This window comes from Eschrichtius robustus, chromosome 1 (genome assembly GCF_028021215.1).
Source record: "Eschrichtius robustus isolate mEscRob2 chromosome 1, mEscRob2.pri, whole genome shotgun sequence".
Taxonomy (NCBI): Eukaryota; Metazoa; Chordata; class Mammalia; order Artiodactyla; family Eschrichtiidae; genus Eschrichtius; species Eschrichtius robustus.
Genome location: NC_090824.1, coordinates 156499274 through 156526847, shown reverse-complemented (window position 1 = coordinate 156526847; position 27574 = coordinate 156499274). Strand labels below are relative to the sequence as shown.

General features: G+C 41.4%; 1 protein-coding gene across 5 annotated transcripts in view; it reads left to right on the top strand.

The window, feature by feature from the left end:
- The window catches only part of CHD2 (chromodomain helicase DNA binding protein 2), a 116772-nt gene extending 90760 nt beyond the window's left edge, over positions 1 to 26012 (top strand). For 4 of the 5 annotated variants that reach the window (XM_068557201.1, XM_068557182.1, XM_068557165.1 and 1 more), the window contains 6 exons: positions 745 to 879; positions 4595 to 4773; positions 6791 to 6890; positions 9540 to 9753; positions 19781 to 20027; positions 25207 to 26012. In XM_068557201.1, coding sequence (XP_068413302.1) covers positions 745 to 879; positions 4595 to 4773; positions 6791 to 6890; positions 9540 to 9753; positions 19781 to 20027; positions 25207 to 25540 — 1209 coding nt within the window. In that variant the 3' untranslated portion in view covers positions 25541 to 26012. The remainder of the gene's footprint in view (positions 1 to 744; positions 880 to 4594; positions 4774 to 6790; positions 6891 to 9539; positions 9754 to 19780; positions 20028 to 25206) is intronic. The other variant, XM_068557191.1, reaches the window with a different exon arrangement.
- Positions 26013 to 27574: the final 1562 nt, after the last annotated feature.

Here is a 27574-nt window from a genome sequence, read left to right as displayed (position 1 = left end):
CTACCCAGATATTGCAGCTGTTGTTAACATTTTTCATGTTTACTTCAAGTGGGTTTTTTTTGGGCTACTGTATTTGGTATCCATGCACTCATTACTGGGACTCCCCTCTGTTTCTTCTCCCAGTTTCATTGCTCTCCTCCCTCTTCTCTCCTCTGTAACACTGCCCTGAAGTTCGTGTGAAACCTTCCTGCCCATGTTTTTATACTTTTACTACATATTACATAATCGTAATCAAAGCATAGTATTGTTTTATGTTTTTAAATGTTCATACATAAAGTTATTTTTTATATGTATTTCTGTCTCCATCCTTCTGCACCCTTTCATGGATAAATGATCTTTACCCATGTGGATTTATGTAAATTTCAATCACTTGAAATATTTTGGTTAATACAGTTTCCAAGATCAAAGTGTACTTTCATTTTTAAGTTGCTACATGCTACTCTGTGAGGGCTCTGCCAATTCACAACCTTAAGCTCTTGATGACATTTTTATGCATTTTATGGATTAGGGAATAGAAGCCAGAATAGCATTGATGAAGCTAAAATTATAATTGGCTCTGTTTAGAGACAGAAGTGGGAATGACATATGATTAAAATGCTAATCAAATAGGTTTGGCTTCATGATGTCTCAAAACTGAGGCCATCCTATGTACCCACTTGTAGTGATGTGACATAGCTGAGAAGTCCAAATTGCAAGACAGGAGTACACAAATGACAATGATTCCTTGTAACTCTTTTTTAAAAGCCTAAAGGTGGTGATGCCAAATCTTCAAGTAAATCAAAGCGATCTCAGGGTCCTGTCCATATTACAGCAGGAAGTGAACCTGTCCCCATTGGAGAGGATGAGGATGATGATCTGGACCAGGAGACATTCAGCATAGTAAGTCCTGAAGTTGAGGAATTCTGGGGTCTGCAGCCACAGTGCTTGCTGCGGCTTTGCCTTTCGTAGTTCCCGCCACTCAGCCTCAGTCGGTCTAAGCAGCATGACCTGAGACGAGGCTGGGGTCCTGGCTGCGTGAGCTGGAGCGGTGGCGAGCACGGCCTATCTTGTGTGTTCCCGTGTTGTGGGGCTAGGAGCCAAGACGTGGCCTAGGATGTGGTCCATCTCCTCATAGGAGACAGGGCAGGTGAGGGGAGGAGTCATGGACCAAGCCTTGTATGGGATGGAAACAACAGGCCAGTGCGTCCTCCGGGACTTAGGCCCTTACCGGAGCTGCACGTGTATATTTCATTGTGTTGCACTCGCTTCCCTTCCCCTCCTCCCTTGAGGTCTTTTCCTTTCCCCAAACTTCCACACATCACTGTTCACTTGAATAGTTAATTTAGTTTCAGAGAGAAAGTGATCTTCCAAATCTCAAAATATTCCTGCTCTGGGGAAGCAAAGCATAGAATTTTGACCTCATCCTGTAAGGCAGTCTTCTCTCTTTTTACCCTTTTTTTCCCATGTTCCCAGAAACCTGTATGCATACGTGTATTTTTTTCTTCTCTTCGCACTTATCTCATTTTTCTTAAATCTCTTTACTCTTCTTCCTGTGAGCTCTCTGAGGGCAAATACTGTGTCTTATATAAAGTATGTGTAGATGCTAGAAGTAGCTCAATAAATGAGTAAATGAATAAATTCATTACACAACCAGCTCTCTGATCTGTTTCCTGCTTCTTAGCCCAGTGTTTATAAGAGAAAATCATAACTAACGCTTCTGTGGTACCATACTATTTAAAAAATTGCTCTTATCCAACATTGTAAATCAATTATACTTGAAGTAAAAAAAAAAAAAAAGAAAGAAAGAAAAGAAATTGCATTTACATACTGGCTCATTTACTCTTGTTTTTATATTATGATATCTTCTAAAAATACAGAAAAATTTCAGGAATGTAATAGGCATTGATAGAGGTACCATCAAGTTTTGTCAGGTCTGAACTTTTTAAGGCTCAGGCTATAAAGTTGAAGCTTCTGGTCATGGTTTGTTACCTCCCTAGAAGTGGCCACAATTCTAAATTCAGTATAGATCAAATCGTAATTCTCATGCCTGGTTCTAGAGTTTACTTAATGTCTCTAAAGACAGTAAGTAATAGCTCATATAAACAGCCAGGCGCTATTAGTGTGCTTTTTGTGTATTTTCTCCACAACAACCTATGAGGTAGGTAATTATCTCTATTTTACCCCTTAAAAAATAAGGTGAGGAGAGTTAAGTAACTTGTCCAAGATGTAGAGCAAAGATTTGGAACCTATCAATAAATGCCACACTGTGTGTATCCTGTAACTTGCGTTTCCTCCCTCAGCATGTACACTTTCGAGATTTATCCATGTTGATAATTATGTCTCTGATTTCAGTGTTTCATATTATTCTGTTTTATGACTTCCACAATTCATTCTTTCTCCTATTGATGGACATTGGGGTTTTCCAAATGTTTACTACTACAAATTGGCTGCAGTGAAATTGTAAATATTTTCTTATACACATGTGTAAGAGCTTCGCTAGTGTGTAGCTTGAGCAGAAAAGCTGGGTGTTTCTTTGGGTCTGCACATCTACTGCTTTTAGATGTTGTGGAATTAGTCTTCAAAGTGATTGTAGAGATTTGCACTCTTTCCAGCAACGAATGTGAGTTCCAGCTGCTTCCCAGTCTCGGAAACACTTGGTAATTTCTAACTTCTTAATTTTTGCCAATCTAAGAGGCATGAAATATTGACCAGTGGTGCTGTTGAACATTTACTTTCATATTTATTGGGCATTCATGTTTCTGGTGAATTGCCTTTTCATATCCTTTGCCTGTTCCAGGTAATTTTTCTCTTTTTACCTTTTCTATAGGAATCCTATATCCATTCGCAATACTAATCTTTTATCTGTTACAGTCATGTATCTTCCAGTTTATTTTGTGTCCTTTTAAAAAATTTAAGTACAATACTGGAAAATAAATTGTAAGTATATAGCTATGGAAATTATCACAAAGTGATGGAAGTTTGTCAGATTTTCACTCTCCTGAAGTTACATGGACACGTGCCTTAATAGTTCCTTATATTAGATACTTTAGTGGCTGACAACCATGCCCTACAGGTCAGAGAAATTTTCTTAAATTATTTTGTGATAATTTCCTCCTCAGTTCTTAATTTTATCCTACTTTTTGGATATTGGACTTTGGGAGTGGTCCCTAATATTATCTTAAACTTTCTTCCATTTCTTCTTTTTTAACTCTGCTTTCTTGGAGATCTCCTCAGCTTTATCTGCCATTATTTTTTTTTTGAGGTTTTCATTTCTCTCGTCATGTGTTATTTCCAAGATCTTTTTTCCCCACATGGTTCTCTGAATGTTTTTATATTTCTCTTAGATTTGTTTTCTGTCACCCATGTTAGATATTTTTCAAATGGCTTGGTAATCCTTGGTTGTCTGCTCGTATTTAAGAGTAGGGACTAAACATCTTGATTGGAAGCTCTGAACATGTGGGTGGGGCTTGATCGACTTTGAGAGTGTTCTCTGTAGGGTGATCTGGCTGGGCTGCTTCCTTGGAAAACTTCCAGTGGGGAATCAGCATCATTTGGTTCTTCCTCTTGGGTGGTCGGATTTTGGGGATGAGAATCCTCCAGTCTCCTGACTGGAGGGTTAAGGCCTGGCTTTCTTCGTTCTAGAATCTGAGAGGCAAAAAATAAACAAATAAATAAAAAGACTGGACGGTGGCTTATCTAATATGCATATATTCATACAATGCTATTCTCAGTGTAGTAGCCTTGCCTCTCAACTATGCCTGTGTAGCCCAGTTCAGAGACTTTTCTTTTATCCTCTCCAGAGAATAAACCTCCATATCTTTTGTCGGGCAGAGTTGGAAGTCTGGGCGTCTATTATAAATCTGTTCCTCTTAGGCAGTCTTAACAAAACAAAACAAAACAAAATCCTTATTTTTAGCCCTCATCGCTACTTCCAGAGATACTTAGCTAGCCTTTGCAGGAATTGCAGTATAAATCAGGTTGGTTCTCAGCTCTCTCCACTGCTGGGTTAGGATTTCATTGTCTCAGGTCTATTAAGTCATTTCACTTGCTGCCAATATTTTGTTGCTGTTGCTTCCTCTCATTTTCCCTGTCTTTGTGGGCTTATCTCTTCTTACGGCGATTCCTTTACTGTTGTTTTAGTGGATGGGGAGGGGGAGAAAAAGATTCTTGTGTTCAGTCTACTATCTTTATCTGGAAACCTTTCCCTCAGTTTCTTACAAGTCTAAAGGACTTGTAAATATTTTATCCTGTAGTTTTAGATAGTTTGTGATGGGACGTTTTCAGGTTAGGTCTATAATTTTGCTTCTCATTATATCTTCATAATGGCCTTGGGAGATTATCATGCCCCTCTTGCAGATGAGGAAACAGAGCAGCATTTTGAGAGGCCAGGTAAGCTGTAAAGGTCATCGCCCTGAGTGATGGAGCTGGGACTTGAACCTCAGGTTTTTCCGACTCTAACATTTATACTTGTTCCCTTGCCATTACCTGCTTCTCCTCTAGTGATTATGTGGCCTGGGGGGCGCTGTGTGTTCTCTGGGAATTTAGGGCACAGTAAGCACAGCTGAAGCTGTCTTTGCTGCAGATGTTTTATGTCTCTACTCTTGGTCTGTTCCAGTGTAAGGAGAGGATGAGGCCTGTGAAAAAGGCACTGAAACAGTTGGATAAACCTGACAAGGGGCTCAGTGTACAGGAACAGCTGGAGCACACCCGGAACTGCCTGCTGAAAATCGGGGACCGGATAGCCGAGTGCCTTAAAGCTTACTCAGACCAGGAGCACATCAAACTGTGGAGGAGGTAAGCAGCTGCAGCCTCAAATTGCCTGGTTTGATTTGATGACAAAGTGTGTGTTAGGGGTTCTGTTTTGTTTTATGCAACATGACATAGCCACCTAATGAACAATTGTTTTCCCAGCAAAAGCAGTCTGTTAGCAACATACCTGCAGGCTTCAGTTTCCTTTTCCTGAAATAGGCCATTCCTCTGAGACCAATCTTTTGAATGGGTAGGATGATGTCATTACTTTATGCGAGAAATACCGTGAGACTGGATTTGCTGGCCTGTCCTCAGAATAAAGACTCAGTCTTTAGACCTGGAAGGGGTAGAAACCATCTATAATTTCACTACTTTACCCATCTCAGGTTAATACTCAGAGATAATATAATAACTAATTGGTTAGTTCTCTGCTAACCTCATGCAAGGAAGCAAAGGCTAAAACCACCAGAGCTATGAGTTCTCTTCTCTTTAATAATTGGAGAACTGTGGAAGTAATTTGGATTAATGCAGTTAATCCAGAACTTCAGTTTGTAAGGCATTATGACTTACATATATTCATTTATACATTGACTTTTGATGTTTTAAGAAAACATGACTGGAATTTCTCAAGGACAGTTGTAACATTAAGTCTCTTTCCATACTCCACAGTTACGTTGAACTCATATGTTGATACTTCATGGTTAATGTAATTATCTTTGTATGATATACCTAATATCAGTGGATTGGCTTTTGAGTGAAAAAGAGATTTAAGAAAACCTTCTGTCATGATGCTATCCATAGCATGCTTCACACCCATTAAAAAAAGAAGATCTAAGTTTTGAAATGTGACTTTACTTCCGTTTTACACTGTTACCAAACCAGATCCCTGTATCTAGCCATCTGGCTTTCTGTATACTGAGCTTAGTCCCTATTGGAAGATAACGAAAATGCATCATCTTAACGTATAGATCCGCGAAGCTGGGCTGGATACTGTGCACTGGGGCCAGTCTTTGTTTAGATGTGCCAGGTACTATGGTCCTGGCCTGCTGTGGTTCATAAGGAGTTCCTTGCCCACTTGTGAGAAACTGTCCATGATGAAGTGGTGATTGGAAGATCAACTATAGTAGGAATTCCAAGAAGGAATAAGCACATGCAGAGGAGTAGTGAGGGAGGGAAGTCTTCTGAGGGCGGGGCATGTACACTCGAGCCGGCATGGAAGAGCAGAGTGGACCTGCTTAGATGAGGAGAGGTCTCAGGCTTCAGCAAAGCCTTGAAAGTGGGACAGTGAGGGGACTGGGAGGGTCTTAGGGTTTAAAGGCAGTTCGTTAAGATGACTGAAGCCCTATTACAGAAGGCTTTAGAAAGGAAGGCAATGGTTTTCCACACTATGCAGCAGGTTTACTTGTCAGGAGCCAGGGCAGTGTCCTCTGAGTGGCATGGCACGGTGTGGTGTGACTGCTCTCCAGGAAGTGTGCGAGGATGTGAGCCTTCCCTTCCAGCTCACGGAGGGTACCTGTGCCTCCTTGTTCTACACACCCGTTTTACCAGTCACTCCCCTGTTGACAGTAATGCCATGCTAGAGTGAGTGCAATGGAATTGGAGGAGAAGAGCCCCTTGGAGTTTTAAGGTAGAAATGACAGGCCTTGGTGGTGAACGACTGGGAGGCAAGAAGGGGCAGCAATGCAGAGATGCCCAGCCGTACATAGGTCCCCACCTGGGATATGGCGGTAATGACAGATTGCCCGGCAGAGTCCAGGGAGTGCAGAAGGTGTGGAGGAAGACGTTAGGTCCGGAGTCCTAGGTGCCAGTGAAATAAATTAGAGGGGTTTTAGCTGTGAGACAGAACCCTCGTCTCCAGACCCCTAGGTCAAATTCTATTGACAGTAGCATTTAAAGGTGTATTTATTATTGATGCCAAGACCTGAAAGATTATTTCTGTAACTTATTTTCTATGCTTGGAGAGTATTCCACAGCAAAATTCAATAACTTGCCATCTATAAAGAGAATAGTTATTTTTAAAATTCTGTAATTCACCAGAACAAATTCTTTTTTTTTTTTTAAGGAACCTCTGGATTTTTGTTTCCAAGTTTACAGAATTTGATGCTCGAAAATTGCATAAGTTATACAAGATGGCTCACAAGAAAAGGTCTCAAGAAGAAGAGGTAAAATACAAATTTAATTCTAATTCATACAAACAGATAAAAACCATTTCCACAGAAAAATTCCTAATTACTGTTTTTTTCCTGAGGAGATGATCATAGACTCATAGGTTGTTGGTGCTAGAAAGGGCACGGGTTCTCTGCCTTTACTTTGCAGATGGAGGTCTAGGTCCAAGAGGGGGTGCAGTAGCCCACCACAGCCCAGCCTGTCTTGGATGGTGGGCTCTTTCACTGTGTTAGCTGTGCAGTTTCTCCACATGTTCCACAAGTAGACAAACTAACACCTAAGACCCGATGGGTAAAATAGCCAATGTATTGGAACCAGACAGTGTGGAAATTCTGACAAGGAGTTGTTCCTCTGTGTTCTTATATCCTGGAATCATTTATTCACCAGGGCTTTTCTTCCATATGCACATGTCTTATGGTAGCTTATAAACGTGGCTCCTGAAAGATAACAGTTATGGGCAGCACATAATTTTTCTGTTCTTTTCTGGTCCACGTGTACTTGGTGTCCTTCTAGCTTTTGTACGTAGGGTCCCAACCGCTCATGTAAAGGAGCAAACATGAGAAGGTGCCCAGAAGCTGCCTCCCCTTCTTTGGTGGAGGGGCATGGGCATGAAGTGATTTGGCCGATGCTGCAGGGGCAGCGTTCCTTGTTCAGCCATGTCCGTTTGCAGATCTGGTGACTTGCCACGTGGGCCCTACCCCAATTAGCCATGTAGCTCCAGTCTAGGAACATTTAATACCTCCTTCACTGCCATGTCAAGGCTGAGGTCTTATGTCTCTCATCCTCTCCCGTATCCTCAGCACCTGGAATGGTGCCAGGCGCAGGGCAGGTGCTCAGAAGTATTTGTTGCATAAGCATATCCTGTGCCCAGCACTGTGCTGAGCTGTGGAGTAGCACCCTCAAGTGGTTTATAATTTAATTCTACATGGAAGAATATGGTAGAACAGTAATATACAGGAATAGTATAGTAATACTGCTAAATGTTACTGTGAATTTTATACATTGTAAAAAGTCTCTGAAAGAATAGTCAGGAAAAGCCCCAGGAGGGAATGCAATGGTTGGGGAAAGGCCCTCTAGGAAAGAGTGAAAGTTAGGATGAGTGAGGTTGGACAAATGATGTAAAGGGTAAAGGGCTTCATTAGTCTAGGTATCAGAAGTTAGGATAAGGTGAATAATCAAAGTAGTGATCCCACTAGTTGGGGTTATAGTATACATTCACAACCTTTCTGGAGGACAGTTTAGTAAGATTTACCAAAAGACTGAAACATGCAATTCTCCTTCTAAGAATTTAGTCGAAAGAGATAATTAAGGGTTTAAACATGATTATATGGAAATGACTCGATATATCCATATCAGGGAATATTCAACTATAAATATAATATTGTGGAAGTAAGTATTCACATAAGATTTTTACAATACATTAAGTAAAAAAAAGAATATCAAATAATATTTTTGTTTAAAAAACGCACACGCACTCATGCGCACACACACAGACAGCAGTTCCCCCCACTGTGGTTTGCTTTCCACAGTTTCAGTTACCTGCAGTCAGTCATGGTCTGAAAATATTAAATGGAAAATTCCAGAAATAAACAATTCATAAGTTTTAAATTGCGCACTGGTCTGAGTAGCGTGATGAAATCTCGTGCCGTCCTGCTCTCTCCCACGTGGGACGTGAATCATCCCTTTGTCCAGCGTATCCACGCTATACGCTACTTGCCCACTAGTAACTTGGTAGCTCTCTTGGCTATCAGATCGACTGTTGTGGTATTGCAGTGCTTGAGTTCAGGTAATCCTTATTTTACTAAATAGTAGCCCCAAAGCACAAGAGTAGTGATGCTGGCAATTCGGATAGTCTCTTACTGTGCCTGATTCATAAATTAAACTCTCATAGGCATGTATGTATTGGAAAAAACATAGTACATATAGGGTTCAGTACTATCTGCAGTTTCAGGCGTCCACTGGAGGTCCTGAAGTGTATCTCCCGTGGATTAGGGGGGTGTACTGTATTATGTATGAACACACAAAATGGCTCAGAAACACGTGGACCAAATTATTAACAGTAATTCCCTTGGTGGTGAGATTTTAGGTCACTTCACAGTTCTTATTTTTTCCTTATTGTATTTTCTGATGTTTTTATGTCAAATATTTCACTTGTGTGGTAAAGATATGTTGTTACTTAAACGTTTAGACGTTTAGCTTGATGACTTTGGCATGGGAACTAGTTCCCACTGGGCCAGTCAGGGGTTGTTTGTTCAAGTTAGCCTGAAGAAGTTGGTGGTCCCAGTTTTACATGGCCTGAGAGCAATTTCCGAGAGTGCTGACAGCCTGGCCCCTGTTCCTCGCCCCGTGCAGTGACATCCAGCGGCCTGGGCCCTTGTTCTGACAGCTGCAGGTCACTGGAGATTGGCTTCTTTGTAGTGGCCTAGCAGGTTGAGCAGCAGGTGGAGCTCTGTGAGGCTGTCCATGCCCTGGGAGCTCAGTGGAATTTATGAGCATTTTTTCCTAAGAAGGTAGTAAACAGCAGGGAAGCCGAGAGGGACTTGTCAAAAGTCAAGAGGGAAATATTTAAAGGTGGTGATCTTTATACTGTTCTTGGGAATTCCACCTGGGATCCTGAGGGTCTTTGGTTTCCTTTTACTCTACAGGAGCAGAAGAAGAAAGATGATGCGATTGGTGGTAAGAAACCATTTCGACCAGAGGCCTCGGGTTCAAGCCGGGATTCCCTGATGTCTCAGTCCCACACCCCGCACAACCCTCACCCTCAGAAGCCTCATTTGCCTGCCTCTCATGGCCCACAGATGCATGGACACCCAAGAGATAACTATAGTCACCCCAACAAGAGACACTTCAGTAATGCAGGTGAGTCATTCAGTGAAGTCTTAAAAACAGGTGCCATGGGGACTTCCCTGGTGGTCCAGTGGTAAAGAATCCGACTTCCAGTGCAGGGGATGTGGGTTCGATCCCTGGTCGGGGAACTAAGATCCCACATGCCGCGGGGCAGCTAAACCCAGGCACCTCAACTGGACAGCCTATGTGCCGCAAACTGCAGAGCCCACGCACTCTGGAGCCCGCGCGCCACAACTAGAGAGAGAAAACCTGCACGCCACAGCTAGAGAGAAACCTGCACGCCACAACTATAGAGAGTGTGCGACTCAGCGAAGGGCCCACACCCCGCAACTAAGACCTGACGCAGCCAAAAATAAATAAATAAAAATAAATAAATAAATAGATATACCAAAAAACAAAACAAAACTCAGTTGTTTAAGAAAAAAAAAAAAAAAAAAAGGTGCCGAAAGAAGAATCATTTTTTTTTCCCAAAGACAGTAGCTGGACCTTTGTGCTTTATTCTCTTCCATCACTTTATTGTCCTCTTTTTTCTCAGTGAGATAAAGCATGAGACAAAGATCCAAAAGGCTGTTAATTCAACTCTAAGAAGAACATAACCAACATAAATAAGCAAAAGGCAAATGAACGACTCAGGGAAACAATTTACATTATATATGACAGTCAAATGATTAAAACTGCTAATATTGAAAAACTCCTTATGAATTGATAACAGAAGGATAACCAAATAGAAAAATGGACAAAGGTTAGGAATAGGGAATTCATTTGGAAGAGGAGATGCAAATGGCCAGTAGGACAAGATGAACAGTTGCTGCTGGGGAAATGTACATTAAAGTAAGAATAAATTAACCAATTTCTTACCCATTCAGATCTGCAAAAATTAAAGGGTGAAATGCACACAAGTTGCTAGGAGTGTGAATTGCTACAGTCTTTCCAGAAAATAATCTGAAATATCTAAATACGTAGGCCCTTTTTCTGGGAGTCTGTCCTGTAGTAATGCAAACACATACATGTATGGGGATGCTGTTACAGCCTTATAATGGCAAAAAGCTGGAAATAAATTGCCCATTAATAGAAAAATGGTTAGATGAATAATAGGACATTTGTACTCTATATTATTAGCAGTTGTTAAAAAAATGAGTTGGCTTTATAGTTAAAAAAAAAAATTGGAGGGAAAAAAAAGCAACAACAACAGACTCTCTGTTGTGTGTGTGTTTAACTTTATTGAATAAACGTAACCATTTTAAATGAACAGTTCAGTGGCATTTAGTACATTCACAATGTTGTGCAACCACCACCTAAATCAAGTGCCAAAACACTTTGCTCACCCCAAAGAAAAAACAGTTTTCATTCTCCCCTCTCCCCAGCTTCCGACTACCACCAGTCTGTCTTCTGTCTCTATAGGTTTACTTATTCTGGATTCTTTGTATTAAAGGAATCACATGGAATCATACAATATGTGTCTGACTTCTTTCACTTGGCACCCGGTTTTCAAGGTCCATCCGTGTTGTAGCACGTATCAGTATTTCATTCCTTTTTGTGGCTGAATAATATCCCATTGTATGGTTAGACTAGAATTTGTTTGTCTTTTCATTAGTTGACGGATATTTGGGTTGTTTCTGCTTTTTGGCTATTGTGAATCGTACTGTTGTGCACATTTGCATGCAACTATTTGAGTACCTATTTTCAGTTCTTTTAGATGTTTACCTAGGAGTGTGGAATTGTTTGGTCATGTGATAATTCTACGTTTAACTTTTTGAGGAACCACCAAGCTGTTTTCTATGGTATATATTTGAATAATATATTTGTATAAGCATAGAGAAGGATGTGAAAACATAGACATACCAGTTACCTTAGGCTGGTAAAAATGTGGACGGATTGGAGGAAATTAATAATTTCTCCATTGTCTGTTACTTCACTGGTTACAATGAGCATGAATTACTTTTAAAGATAAAAGTAGTAAAAAGAATAAAGCATATAGAACAAAACCTTAAAAGAATATAGTATATATAGAAGCACAGTATAAAATTTTACAGAGAGTCAAGTGTTCCATAATCAAAATGAAGTATACATTTTTTTCTAAACTTCAGTGTTAGGATTTCTTTTTTTTTTTTTTTTTTAAGTACATTCTAATCTTCCAGTAGAATTCTCAAGTTTCTAGGAAAATTGATTTTCTCCATCTCTTCCTCTTTTTTGGAACACATTAATGATAGGTATTTAAAAATTCTTGACTGTTATTTCTAATATCTGAATTATTGTGAACCATTTGTATTGTATGCTTTTTTTTTTTTTTTCCCTTGGTTTTCAGTCATAACAGCCCTATCTTTTAGCATGTCTGGTTATTTTTGATTAGATGGTAGGCACTGTGTTTTAAAAATTGTAGAAGCCCCAGATGATGTCACTCTGCCCCAGAGAGGATTTACGCTTTCCTCCCCAGGCACATGGAGTGGGAGTCGATCATCTTAATCTAGTTCTCGTTTGGTCCCCCTGTTCCTGGGGTTTGGCTCTCCAGGGTACGGACGGAGGGCCTGCTGCACTCTCTGCCCCACCCCACTGGCAGGTCTTAAACTAGGATCTTGGTTTCCTCGGCACCGGGAGACAGCCCTGAACGGCTCTGCTTTTCAGAAGGTATCTAGCTTAGCTTTTTAGCCTCCTGCTCCCTGCAGATTCAGCAAATGTTCTAAGGGAAAACTGGCTGTGTGTTTGCAGTCCCTCAAGTGTCCAGTGTCCCTCTAGCTTAGAAAGACCGCCAAAAGCTCTGCCGGTGTCTCTGTTTCTCCAGCAGTGGTTCTCGGCTGGGAAAAGCCCAGATATTCAGCTTCGTGCCCAGGCTCAGAGTCACAGATCTCCCCAGTGGCTGCAGAAGTCAAGTCAACTGTTATTACCTCTGAGGGTTTTTTTGCTCTTCGGAATCTTAGTCCTTCTAGTCTTCATTGCTTTGGCTGCTCTTTGATGTCTTTAAGCGGATTATCTTCTGTTTATCTGGTGTTTCGTATTGTTCTTGGCAGAGTGTGATTCTGTGGCAGCTACTCTGAATTACCTGGAAGCAGAGGTTCCATGTCTTTCAATCTTAAAAATCTTAGTTCAATTAATTGAACACCATTTTATTAGTGGGGGGAGGTAATGACTGTACAAAAAGATGGTTGGGAAATGTTTCCATGTTCTTAGATGTAGTTGTATCAGTTGTATTGATTTTTCTCCTGGGATTAGACTGGTTTTATGTCATTCATGTGATGTCACTGATTTTATATTCTGATCCTTTGAAAGGACTCTTCTTACTAAGCTAACTGTCGTCTTTTATGTAAACTTTGGATTTCTCATCCCTCTCCTTAATAGTCAGTACTTCCTAACCAGTTATCTACCCCATGGAGGGTTCAAGAAGAAAGAAAAGCACCGTTTACTTTCTCTGGAAATAAATGACTTGGCCATCTCCATAGTACCACAGACCTTGACACCCTGTTTGAAACCTACCTTTCTATTTAGTTTGAAGCCATCTTCAGATGATCCTTTCATGTTGTGAAGGTGTCTCTTTTTGCTGTTTGTTAATTTTTAGGTTGAATAGTCAAAAGTTTTTTACTTCTTGGTTCCCTGGCCTGCTCCACCCTGGGTCAGCAATGAATTTAAGCCGCTGGTCGACTATATATTGTTTTGACGGTATAAATTTCTAAGCTACACAGGTTCCTTTATGGTATTATTCTTTGGCTCTGTAAAAAATGCTAGAAAGCCAACAAAATGAGTAGAGATATATTTGGTGGCACGTCTTTGATCGTAACGAATTGTAGCTGGAAGATGGATTTCCCATGAGGCCACATGGTTCCTACTAGTTAAGCCTCTGTATTAGTTTCCTGAGACTGTTGTAACAAAGTGTACTACAAACTGGGCGGCTTCAAAGAACAGAAGTGTATTCTGTCATAGTTTTGGAGGCAGAACTCGATAATCAAGGTGTCAGCAGAGTTGGTTCCTTTTGGAGGATCTGAGGGTGAATCTGTTGCACGCCTCTATCCTGGCTTATACTGCTTACCAGCAAGCCTTGGTGTTGTGGCTGCACTGCTCCAATCTCTTTTTTTTTTTTTTTAAATTTTATTTTATTTACTTTTTTACGCAGCAGGTTCTTAATTAGTTATCCATTATATACATATTAGTGTATATATGTCAATCCCAGTCTCCCAATTCATCCCCCCCAACCCCGCCACTTTCCCCCCTTGTGTCCATACATTTGTTCTCTACATCTGTGTCTCAATTTCTGCCCTGTAAACCGGTTAATTTGTACCATTTTTCTAGGTTCTAACGTATATGCGTTAGTATACGATATTTGTTTTTCTCTTCCTGACTTACTTCACTCTGTATGACAGTCTCTGGATCCATCCACGTCTCTACAAATGACCCATTTTCGTTCCTTCTTAAGGCTGAGTAATACTCCATTGTATATATGTACCACATCTTCTTTATCCATTTGTCTGTTGATGGGCATTTAGGTTGCTTCCGTGTCCTGGCTATTGTAAATAGTGCTGCAGTGAACATTGGGGTGCATGTGTCTTTTTGAATTATGGTTTTCTCTGGGTATATGCCCAGTAGTGGGATTGCTGGATCATATGGTAATTCTGTTTTTAGTTTTTTAAGGAACCTCCATACTGTTCTCCATAGTGGCTGTATCAATTTACATCCCCACCAACAGTGCAAGAGGGTTCCCTTTTCTCCACACCCTCTCCAGAGTTTGTTGTTTGTAGATTTTCTGATGATGCCCATTCTAACTGGTGTGAGGTGATACCTCATTGTAGTTTTGATTTGCATTTCTCTAATAATTAGTGATGTTGAGCAGCTTTTCATGTGCTTCTTGGCCATCTGTATGTCTTCTTTGGAGAAATGTCTATTTAGGTCTTCTGCCCGTTTTTGGATTGGGTTGTTTGTTCTTTTAATAATGAGCTGCATGAACTGTTCATGTATTTTGGAGATTAATCCTTTGTCCTTTGGTTTGTTTGCAAATATTTTCTCCCATTCTGCGGGTAGTCTTTTCATCGTGTTTGTAGTTTCCTTTGCTTTGCAAAAGCTTTTAAGTTTCATTAGGTCCCATTTGTTTACTTTTGTTTTTATTTCCATTACTCTAGGAGGTGGATCAAAAAATATCTTGCTGTGGTTTATGTCAAAGAGTATTCTTCTATGTTTTTCTCTAAGAGCTTTATAGTGTCCGGTCTTACATAGGTCTGTAATCCATTTTGAGTTTATTTTTGTGTATGGTGTTAGGGAGTGTTCTAATTTCATTCTTTTACATGTAGCTGTCCAGTTTTCCCAGGACCACTTATTGAAGAGACTGTCTTTTTCTCCATTGTATATCCTTGCCACCTTTGTCATAGATTAGTTGACCATAGGTGTGTGGGTTTATCTCTGGGCTTTCTATCCTGTTCCATTGATCTATATTTCTGTTTTTGTGCCAGTACCATATTGTCTTGATTGCTATAGCTTTGTAGTATAGTCTGAAGTCAGGGAGTCTGAGTCCTCCAGCTCCGTTTTTTTCCCTCAAGACTGCTTTGGCTATTCGGGGTCTTTTGTGTCTCCATACAAATTTTAAGATTTTGGGTTCTAGTTCTGTAAAAAAATGCCACTGGTAATTTGATAGGGATTGCATTGAATATGTAGATTGCTTTGGGTAGTAGAATCATTTTCACAGTATTGATTCTTTCAATCCAAGAACCTGGTATATCTCTCCATCTGTTTGTGTTATCTTTGATTTCTTTCATCAGTGTCTTATAGTTTTCGGCATACAGGTCTTTTACCTCCTTAGGTAGGTTAATTCCTGGGTATTTTATTCTTTTTGTTGCAGTGGTGAATGGGATTGTTTCCTTAATTTCTCTTTCTGATCTTTCGTTGTTAATGTATAGGAATGCAAGAGATTTCTGTGCATTAATTTTGTATCCTGCAACTTTACCAAATTCATTGATTAGCTCTAGTAGTTTTCTGGTGGCATCTTTAGGATTCTCTATATATAGTATCATGTCATCTGCAAACAGTGACAGTTTTACTTCTTCTTTTCCAATTTGTATTCCTTTTATTTCTTTTTCTTCTCTGATTGCCGTGGCCAGGACTTCCAAAATTATGTTGACTAATAGTGGCGAGAGTGGACATCCTTGTCTTGTTCCTGATCTTAGAGGAGATGCCTTCAGTTTTTCACTATTGAGAATGATGTTTGCTGTGGGTTTGTCATATATGGCCTTTATTATGTTGAGGTAGGTTCCCTCTATGCCCAGTTTTGGAGAGTTTTTATCATAAATGGGTGTTAAATTTTGTCAAAAGCTTTTTCTGCATCTATTGAGATGATCATATGATTTTTATTCTTCAGTTTGTTAATATGGTGTATCACATTGATTGATTTGCATATATTGAAGAATCCTTGCATCCCTGGGATAAATCCCACTTGATTGTGGTGTATGATCCTTTTAATGTGTTGTTGGATTCTGTTTACTAGTATTTTGTTGAGGATTTTTGCATCTATATTCATCAGTGTTACTGGTCTGTAGTTTTCTTTTTTTGTAGTATCTTTGTCTGGTTTTGGTATCAGGGTGATGGTGGCCTCATAGAATGAGTTTGGGAGTGTTCATTCCTCTGCAATGTTTTGGGAGTTTGAGAAGGGTGGGTGTTAGCTCTTCTCTAAATGTTTGATAGAATTCACCTGTGAAGCCATCTGGTCCTGGACTTTTGTTTGTTGGAAGATTTTTAATCACAGTTTCAATTTCTTTACTTGTGATTGGTCTGTTCATAATTTCTGTTTTTCCTGGTTCAGTCTCGGAAGTTTATACCTTTCTAAGAATTTGTCCATTTCTTCCAGGTTGTCCATTTTATTGGCGTAGAGTTCCTTGTCTCTTAGGATGCTTTGTATTTCTGTGGTGTCTGTTGTAACTTCTCCTTTTTCATTTCTAATTTTATTGATTTGAGTTCTCTCCCTCTTTTTCTTGTTGAGTTTGGCTAATGGTTTATCAATTTTATCTTCTCAAAGAACCAGCTTTTAGTTTTATTGATCTTTGCTATTTTCTTTGTTTCTATTTCACTTATTTCTGCTCTGATCTTTATGATTTCTTTCCTTCTGCTAACTTTGGGTGTTGTTTGTTCTTCTTTCTTTAGTTCCTTTAGGTGTAAGGTTAGATTGTTTATTTGAGATTTTTCTTGTTTCTTGAGGTAGGCTTGTGTTGCTATAAACATCCCTCTTAGAACTGCTTTTGCTGCATCCCATAGGTTTTGGATCATCCTGTTTTTGTTGTCATTTGTTTCTAGGTATTTTTTTATTTCCTCTTTGATTTCTTCAGTGATCTCTTGCTTATTTAGTAACGTATTGTTTAGCCTCCATGTGTTTGTGTTTTTTACGTTTTTTTCCCTGTAATTGATTTCTAATCTCATAGCGTTGTGGTCAGAAAAGATGCTTGATATGATTTCAGTTTTCTTAAATTTACTGAGGCTTGATTTGTGACCCAGGATGTGATCTATTCTGGAGACAGTTCTGTGCACACTTGAGAAGAAAGTGCCATCTGCTGTTTTTGGATGGAATGTCCTATAAATATCAATTAAATCTATCTGGTCTGTTGTGTCATTTAAAGCTTGTGTTTCCTTATTAATTTTCTGTTTGGATGATTTGTCCATTGGTGTAAGTGAGGTGTAAAGTCCCCCACTATTCTTGTGTTACTGTCCATTTCCTCTTTTATAGTGATGTTAGCAGTTTTATAACTGCTGTTAGCAGTTGCCTTATGTATTGAGGTGCTCCTATGTTGGGTGCATATATATTTACAATTGTTATATCTTCTTCTTGGATTGATCCCTGGATCATTATGTAGTGTCCTTCCTTGTCTCTTGTAACAGTCTTTATTTTAAAGTCTATTTTATCTGATATGAGTATAGCTACTCCAGCTTTCTCTTGATTTCCATTTGCATGGAATATCTTTTTCCATCCCCTCACTTTCAGTCTGTACGTGTCCCTAGGTCTGAAGTGGGTCTCTTATAGACAGCATATATATGGGTCTTGTTTTTGTATTCATTCAGCGAGCCTGTGTCTTTTGGTTGGAGCATTTAATGCATTCACGTTTAAGGTAATTATCGATATGTATGTTCCTATGACCATTTTCTTAATTGTTTTGGGTTTGTTTTTGTAGGTCCTTTTCTTCTCTTGTGTTTCCCACTTAGAGAAGTTCCTTTATCATTTGTTGTAGAGTTGGTCTCATGGTGCTGAATTCTCTTAGCTGTTGCTTGTCTGTAAAGCTTTTGATTTCTCCATCAAATCTGAATGAGATCCTTGCTGGGTAGAGTAATTTTGGTTGGAGGTTCTTCCCTTTCATCACTTTAAATATGTCATGCCACTCCCTTCTGGCTTGTAGAGTTTCCACTGAGAAATCAGCTGTTAACCTTATGGGAGTTCCCTTGTATGTTATTTGTCGTTTTTCCCTTGCTGCTTTCAATAATTTTTCTTTGTCTTTAATTTTTGCCAATTTGATTACTATGTGTCTCGGTGTGTTCCTCCTCGGGTTTATCCTGTATGGGACTCTCTGCGCTTCCTGGACTTGGGTGGCTATTTCCTTTCCCATGTTAGGGAAGTTTTCGACTATAATCTCTTCAAATATTTTCTTGGGTCCTTTCTCTCTCTCTTCTCCTTCTGGGACCCCTATAATGTGAATGTTGTTGCATTTAGTGCTGTCCCAGTGGTCTCAGGCTGTCTGCATTTCTTTTCATTCTTTCTTCTTTATTCTGTTCTGCAGCAGTGAATTCCACCATTCTGTCTTCCAGGTCACTTATCCGTTCTTCTGCCTCAGTTATTCTGCTATTGATTCCTTCTAGTGTATTTTCATTTCAGTTATTGTGTTGTTCATCTCTGTTTGTTTGTTCTTTAATTCTTCTAGGTCTTTTTTAAACATTTCTTGCATCTTCTCGATCTTTGCCTCCATTCTTTTTCCAAGGTCCTGGATCATCTTCACTATCATTATTCTGGATTCTTTTTCTGGAAGGCTGCCTATCTCCACTTCATTTAGTTGTTTTTTCTGGGGTTTTATCTTGTTCCTTCATCTGGTACATAGCCCTCTGCCTTTTCATCTTGTCTATCTTTGTGTGAATATCTCTCCATTCTCTGTCTTCATCTCTCCATGGCCTTCCTCTCTGTGTCTCTTTGTCCCAAATCTCCCTACGCCTTTCTCTTAACAGGATATCTATCATTGGATTTAGGGCCCACTGTAAATCCAAGATGATCTCAACTCGAGATCCGTCATTACAACTTCAGAGACCCTATTTTCAAGTAAAGTCACAGTCAGAGGTTCTAAGTGGACATACATTTTGGAGACCGCGTTTCAACCCAGTATAGCCTCCTTTCCTCTACTTCTGTGTCTTCACTGCCTTTTCGGATTCAGATAAGTGTGATTCTTCTCCTCAGGGGAAAAGGGAGGCTTACTGAAGCCAAAACAGATTTCAGTTTGTCTCTATCCTTGACAGTTACAGAATCCAGAGTTAGAGCAATCACTTTTTACAGGAGGAGTGCCATTCTTTTGGTGTGGGCTAAGGAAGAAGAGTAGGATCAGTAGGTATAGTCTGGAAAGATTTTCAGTGACCAGGCACAGCTGATGGTACCAGCAGGTAAATAAACCTTAGATGTGTAAATGGAGGGTATTACCTTGTGGCTGTGAAACTCAGCAGTGCCTTTTTCCAAATTAATGTTTGGTGTTGGGTTTTTGTTGTTGTTGTTGTTGTTGTTTGTTTTAATGAAGTCTCATTTTAAGGGTGAGCCCCAGGTTGGAAGGTAAGCAGGTGTAGAAAATGAAAAGCAGAAAAGAAAGGAAGAAAGAAAATGAAAACAGTGGTTCTTAAATTTCAGAAGGAGAAAGGTGAATTTTCTTTTGCCTTAATATTTTGGGGAAAGAATTTTGGACTCATTACTTGTATGATAACCAGCAGCAAAAAGGCCAAGAAGGAAGAAATGTAGTGTTTGTAACATGTGTCAGGCCTTTTCAGTTTAAACTGTAGTGGAAGTGAAATGCAGCCAGTTCTTGGAATCATGAGATCACTACTTCTTTTTCTGCAGATCGAGGCGACTGGCAGAGGGAAAGAAAGTTCAACTATGGTGGTGGCAATAGCAATCCACCCTGGGGTGGTGACAGGCACCATCAGTACGAGCAGCACTGGTACAAGGACCACCATTATGGGGACCGGCGACACATGGACGCCCACCGTTCAGGGAGCTACCGACCCAACAACCTGTCCAGAAAGAGACCTTATGACCAGTACAGCAGCGACCGAGACCACCGGGGACACAGGGATTATTATGACCGGTATGCAGAGGGCCCTCAGACACCAGGCACTGACCTCTGCCAGGGGCTTACTATTTATAGGTGGAGAGACAAGCAACAGAAACTTAATGTGTTTATCCATCCGATGCTCATTCTTACCATGTGCCAGGCATGGTCCCAAGTCTGGTGCTGTGTTTCTGCCATCAAGGCATCTTCAGAGTGTTGGGGGAAAATCATGATGTAGGCAGTTGACATTGTGTGCTGAGTGGACGGTTGAAAGAATGGATTTTTGAGTTTTTCCTGAGGGCTGAGGAAGAGGGGAGGCTGGTGATTCTTGGTTTGGGCCCTGAAGAGTCAGCTAAGCAGAGAGAGATGGACTAGGCATCACAGGCCCAGGCCAAGGATAGGCCCCCAGGAAGGGATGCCCAGAAGATGAACAGGTTGGATGGTGGGGGTGGGGCTTGAATGCCAAGTTACAGGTTTTAAGTTTTATTCTCTGGGCCAAGGAACCATTTATGGTTTCATCATCACACTTGTGCAGGGGGAGTTTTCTGCCGTCCTCTGAGGAAATCTAGAGAAGTGGTAGCCATAAAATATTAGGGTCTGCAACCAAAATGATTAAGCTCTGCGCTACGCTGTCGGCCACACTAGGTGGGTCCCAGCCTGTGGTCCTGTCGTGCTAGGAGCCCACAGTTTAGCAGTCCAGAGTCTTTTGAAGTTGTCCCTTCTCTACAACTATATAATATCATGATATGATGGGCCAGGGTTTTGTGAGAGTAGTTGTGAGAGTTAGCAAATATAGGAAGGGCTGAAGAGGTTTTATCTATTCTTCTTAATTTCAGGACTTAGCTGTATTTTAACTTCCTAGCAACTTTGGTTTCCCCTAGGCTGAAGACATGCTTTGACTGCACCTTGAATTTAACATAGGAAAATTTCATATAAACATCTCCATGTCCTGCCTTCTTTTGGAGGATCTGGTAACACCAGGCTGCTTTAGCACAGCAGCTGTGGCCGAGTAGCAGAAGCCTCTGTTAGGAGGGGTCTGTACCCCTCACCCCCCACCCTTCTGTACCATCTTATCTGACTCCAGTGGGCATTTGCCCTACATTCTTTTGTGTAGATCTGTATTTCCATTTTGTATCATTTCTCTTCTGCCCGGAGGACTTCTGTTTTAGTGTGGGTCTGCTGGTGATAAATTCTTTTAGCATTTGTATGTCTGAGGAAATCTTTGTTTTGTCTTCACTTATGAAAGATATTTTCTTTTGGGTATAAATTTATAGATTGACACTTCCTTTCAGTACTTTAAAGATGTTCCTCTGTTCTCTACTTTTATTGTTTCTGAAAAAATCTGTCATCTTTATCTTTACTCCTCTTTACATAATATGTCTTTTTCTTCATCACTGGTTTTTAGCAATTTGATTATAATGTGCCATGGTATATTTTTCCTTATGTTTCTTGTGCTTGGGAATTCTTGGATCTGCACCTTTATCATTATATCAGATTTGGAAAATTTTTTACCATTATTTCTTCAAATACTTTTTTCTGTTCCCCCACTCTCCTTTGAAGATTTCAGTTACACCTATGGTAGGCTGCTTGAATTTGTCTCACAGCTCACTGATGCTAGGTTTATTTTTTTTAATTATGTTTTCTCTGTTTCATTTGGAAAGTTTCTATTGCTTTGTCTTCAAGTTCACTAACATTGTCTCTTTCAATGTCTAATCTGCCTCGAGGCCCATTTATTGATAGTATATTTTGTATTTCTTAACATTGTAGTTTTATCTCTAGAAGTTGCATTTGGGTCCTTTTTTTTTTTTTTTTTTTTTTTTAATCTTCCATGTCTCTCTTTGACCTTTTGAAATCTGGTATACAGTTTCAAAATGGTATTTCTATCCTTGTCTGCTAATTCTGTGATTTGGGTCACTTTCGATTGATTGATTTATTGCCTCATTATGGGTCTTATTTTCCTGGTTCTCTTCTTTTTCATATTCTTCTCCATTACGGTTTATTACAGGATATTGAATATAGTTCCTTGTGCTATACAGAAGGACCTTCTTGTTTATCTATTTCATATATGGTAGTTTGTATCTGCTAATCCCAAACTCCTAATTTATTCCTCCCCCACATATTTTCCCCTTTGGTAACCATAAGTTTGTTTTCTGTGTCTGTGAGTCTCTGTCTGCTTTGTAAATGAGTTCCTTTGAATCATTTTTTTAGATTCCACATATGAATGATACGGTATTTGTCTTTCTCTTTCTGACTTACCTTCACCTAGTATGATCTCTAGGTCCATCCATGTTGCAGCAAATGACATTATTTCATTCTTTTTTATGGCTGAGTAGTATTTCATCGTGTGTATGTACCACATCTTCTTTGTCCATTCATCTGTCAATGGACATTTAGGTTGTTTCCATGTCCTGGCTGTTGTAAATAGTCCTGCTATGAACATAGAGGTGCATGTTTCTTTCTGAATTACAGTTTTGTCCAGATATATGCGCAGGAGTGAGATTGCTGGATCACATGGCAACTCTTATATTTAGTTTTTTAAGGAACCTCCTCCGTACTGTTTTCCATAGTGGCTGCACCAACTTAAATTCCCACCAACAGTTGCAGGAGGATTCCCTTTTCTCCACCCCTCTCCAGCATTTGTTACTTGTAGACTTTATTGATGGCCATTCTGACCGGTGTAAGGTGATACCTTATTATAGTTTTGATTTGCATTTCTCTGATAATTAGCGGTGTTGAGCATCTTTGCATGTGCCTATTGGCCATCTGTATGTCTTCTTTGGAGAAATGTCTGTTTGGTTCTTCTGCCCATTTTTTGATTGGGTTGTTTGTTTTTTTTGTTATTGAGTTGTATGAGCTGTTTGTATATTTTGGAAGTTAACCCCTTGTCAGTTGCATTGTTTGCTAATATTTTTCTCCCATTCCATAGGTTGTCTTTTCGTTTTGTTTATGGTTTCCTTTGCTATGCAAAAGCTTATAAGTTTGATTAGGTCCCATTTGTTTATTTTTGCTATTATTTCTCTATGCTGGGTAGTTTTTGATTAGATACCTAGTTAAGTGCTGGGCAGTTTTGTATTCCTATAAACGTTCTGGAGCTTTGTATGAAACACAGTTAGGTTACTTGGGAACAGTTTGATGCTTTCAGATCTTGTTGTTAGGATTTGTTAGGCAGAACTGGAGCAGTGCTCAGGCAAAGGCTCATGATTTCCCACCACCGAGGCAAGGACCCTCATGGTACTCTACCGGTGCCCTTGGATCTTGAGGTTTTCCCATCTGGCTGGTGAGAAGAGAACAGGCACTGTTCCACCTCTGTGCGAGCACAGAGCACTGGCATCTCATCCTTCACAGTGTTTTTTTCTCCTAGCCTTTGGGTAGTTTCCTCACATATACACCCTGAGCGGTATCCAGCTGAGCACTTGAGGGGGAACCTTTGCTGCTCTTTGAACTTCTTTCTCTTTGTAGAACTTGCTTCTCTTGCACTCTACACTTTGAACACCCCCACCCCAACTCAGGAAGTCTGGGCTTCTCCTGATCTGGTGCTTGTAAGGCTTATCTCATTAGTTTCTCATCCCATAGGGATCGCGGTTCTTTGTTACGTGACATCTGGTGTCTTGAAAACCATTGTTCCATACATTTTGTCCCTTTCTGATTGTTTCAGCAGGAGAGTAAGTGTAGCCCCTGTTACTCCATCTTGGCTGGAATATGGACAGTCTCTCTCTTTCCCTCCCTCCCTCCCTCCCTTCCCCTCCCTCCCTCCCTCCCTTCCCCTCCCTCTCCCGCTCCCTCTCCCTCCCTCTCTTTTATTCAGGTGAAATTCACATAACATAAATTAATTATTTTAAAGTGAACAATTCAGAGGCATTTAGTACATTCACTGTGTTGTGCAAGCACCACCTCTGTCAAGTTCCAAAACACTTTCGTCACCCCAAAGAAAACTCTGTAACCACTAAGTAGTCACTCTCCATTCTTCTCTCTCCCTAGCTCCTGGCAACCACCAGTCTTCTGCATTCTGTTTCTGTGGACTGACTTAGTCTTGATAGTTTGCATAAATGGAATCATACAGTATGTGGCCTTTTGTGACTGGCATTTTTGACGTTTACCATAATGTTTTAGAGGTTCATCCACATTGTAGCATGTATCAGTGCTTCATTTCTTTTCATGGGTGAATAATGTTCCAGTGTATGTACATGCTACATTTTGTTTATCCATCCATCCATTGATAGGCATTAGAGTTTTTCCACCTTTTGGCTCCTGTGAATAGTGCTGCTGTGAACATGGTATATAAGTGTTTGTTTGAATATCTGTTTTCAGTGCTTTTGGGGTATATACCTAGGATTGGAATTGTTAGTCAGTGGCAGTCCTATGATTAACTTTTAAGGAACCACCAAAATGTTTTCTACTGCAGCTGACCTATTTTACATTCCAACCAGCTATGTGTGAGAATTGCAATTTTCCCACATTTTCACCAACATTTATTTTTAGTGTTTTGAATGCAGCCATTCTAATGGGTATGACATGGTATCTCATGGTAGTTTTGATTTGCATTTCCCTGGTGATTAAGGTCCATTAAAGATGTTGAACATCTTTTCATGTGCTTAGTAGCCATTTGTCTATCTCCTTTGGAGAAATGTCTGTTCAGCTCCTTTGCCCATTTTTGAATTGCATTGTTTGTCTTTTTGTTGTCGACTTATACGGATTCTCTGTTAACAGTATAACAAGCAGTTTGCCATGGTCCTGACTAAAAATTTTAATATTCTTCGCATTGAGTACATTTTAAAATCATTTAATTAACCCTGCACTTATTGTTGCATATTTAGGTTATAATTTTTGCTGTTACTAATAACTTACAAAATAATTTCTGTGGCTCTTTTTCTCCTGGGCTGGGTCGAGGAACATGAGGATGCTTGTAGATCTTGCCAGTTTTCCTGAAGGGAATGTGAGTTTACAAAGCCATCAGTGATTCAAGTGTGTACTTGTTTCACTGCAGACTTGATGAAGCTTATGTCATTTCATAGGCTGTGTTTTGCCAATAAGTATAAAATAGCCCTTTGTTACTACTTTAGTTTTGTTTTTTTCGATTCCTAGTAATGTAAGTATTTGCCTCTGTGTTTCTGGAAGTGTCCTTAAATATGAGTGCATGAGGAAGAGCCAGTGGATGACGGAGGAGAGGTGGGAATCCGGCTTTGGTCTCCAGCTGATCCTTGCATCTCTGTTTCAGGCACCATCACGACTCCAAACGGAGGCGATCCGATGAATTCAGGCCTCAAAATTACCACCAGCAGGATTTCCGACGAATGTCTGATCACCGCCCGCCTATGGGCTACCACGGCCAGGGACCCTCGGACCATCACCGCTCTTTCCACACAGACAAACTGGGGGAGTATAAACAGCCCCTCCCCCCGCTGCACCCCGCAGTCTCAGATCCTCGCTCGCCCCCTTCTCAGAAATCTCCTCACGATTCCAAGTCACCCCTGGATCATCGGTCTCCTTTGGAGAGATCACTAGAACAGAAAAACAACCCAGATTATAACTGGAATGTTAGGAAAACATAAAGGACAGATTGGAAAGAAGGGGAGTGCAAGAGTCATTAAGCACCTGGATGTTTTCGGTCTGATCCACAGGAGCCAGTTATCTAGACCAGTGATGGCGTTTCTGGACACGCGGCTGCTGTCAGCTCGCCGCTGAAGGAGCACTGCCGGGAGTGGGGGGCCTTTCGCTCGGTCCAGCTTTGATTTGGGTCACCACTCCCGCACTTGGGCACCCCATCCCATTCCAGCCTCGTCCTGGCCTCCCACTTTGATGGGTGCTAGGAGGAAGAGGTGACGTTTTGTCTACCAGCTTCACGGGCTGTTCCCCAGTGAAGGAAGAAAGGATCTTAAGAGTCGTGAATGCTTTATCACCAGGGCTGGCGCGCCCTGGACCTCCGCGCGTGGTCGGGGAAGGCGCGTGTGCATGAAGGCTGCTGGGACCTGCTGGACAGCACGGGGTTTGGTTCACCATGACGTGACCGATGCTGCTGATGGGGAGCGGGGCGCGGGGGCGAGCGGGTGGGGTCTCGCATCATAGGACTTGAAGGGGAGCAGGTACCCCCCCTCAAACGTGTTCTTGGGAGAAGTGACACTCGGCCTCATCATGTGACACCTGTGGTGCTGGGGGCGTGGGGGACAGGGGGAAACACTTCCACAGCGGCTGCTTCCCCACCAACACTAAGTTTTCCCCACACTGTACATTTCAAAGGTTTGGTCTCCCAGGTGGGCCTCGTTTGCCCCCTGTGCCAGGGAAAGTAGGGCCTGTGCAGCTGACTTCTGAGGACTGAGTTGGGCAGCATTGAAGTGGGCGGGGGTCTTGTTTGGTTGGCAGCGGTTGGCTGAACGCAGGGCAGGCGGGGCGAGGGGTGGGTGTGTGTGGCCAGGGCACTGGAATCCCCGGTGGATTCCGATTGCTGGGATGAGCGGTAACGGTCCTGGGCCTGGCGAGGAGGGGGCCGAGGGAGCAGGCCTGCTTGATGAGCTGGGGTGCTGGGCAGGGGTGGACGGGTTTCCCAGCCCGGGGGTTGGTAGTGCGGCAAATGGGGGAGGCGCCAGTGTGGCAGCCGGTCACCATCCGCAGCTGCGTCTGAGTTCCCTTCGCCCAGCTTGAAGAAGTAAGAGTCCACAGAGTCACACATCTCCTGCCGCTCATGTGGTGGGTGGACAGACACAGATAAGTTGCCTGTGGTGAGCACGTTTCCACTGCTAGTTGGAGATCATTAGAATTGAACTCAGTATCTTTTAGAGTGAAACCACGTTAAGTGTAAACCTAAGTTCATTTTTTTTTTTTTTTCCAAAACAGGAAGCATCCAAGGACAGGGTAAACTGAGCTGTAGATAGTGAGAGTCAGACTAGAGTTGAATTGAGTCAGGATGGGAGGCAAGTTGGTTACATTCGTTAAGGAGGCTTCTTTCATTTTACTGGTCCTGGGGCCTTCCGTTCTTTTCACTTTAAATATAACTTGCCAGTAATTGTTAGAACAGCCAAAGGCCTTTCTACATGGAGACAGAATAACTGACTTGAACATAACAGTGTGCCTATACGTGTCCAGGCTCAGAGCTGCTGGAAACCCTTCCATTGGGCATATACAGGGTTAAACTCCCCGCACTCACCCGAGGGGACTTCATAAAATCATTATCACTTACTTGCTGGTATCCTGGGCAGCACCATTAATGCCTTTACTGTTGCCTCACCAGTGAAGCAGAGGTGGCTTTGGGGGGCCGTCACACTCTGCTTCCCAGAGCGTCCTCGGGCTCGCCTGTGCTGAGGTCCACGTGAGAGTCTGGGTCTGCACAGCTCGTGAAGGGAGCTCCGTGGGCCCACCACCTCCTGATCTATTTCTTCTCCTGGTACTTGGGGTCGTTCACCCTGGGCTTGTACAACACGTGCCCGGAGCACAGCCCAAGGGACCACAGAGGAGCCCCCGGCCACCGTCACCCCAATGAGGACGTGTGAGACTGCTCTGTGGGGGAGGATAGGAAATCATGCCTCTGCTTTGGCCACAGGTTGGGCTCCTTGCCAACAGTACTGACACTACCTGTGTTTGTCTTGCTCAGG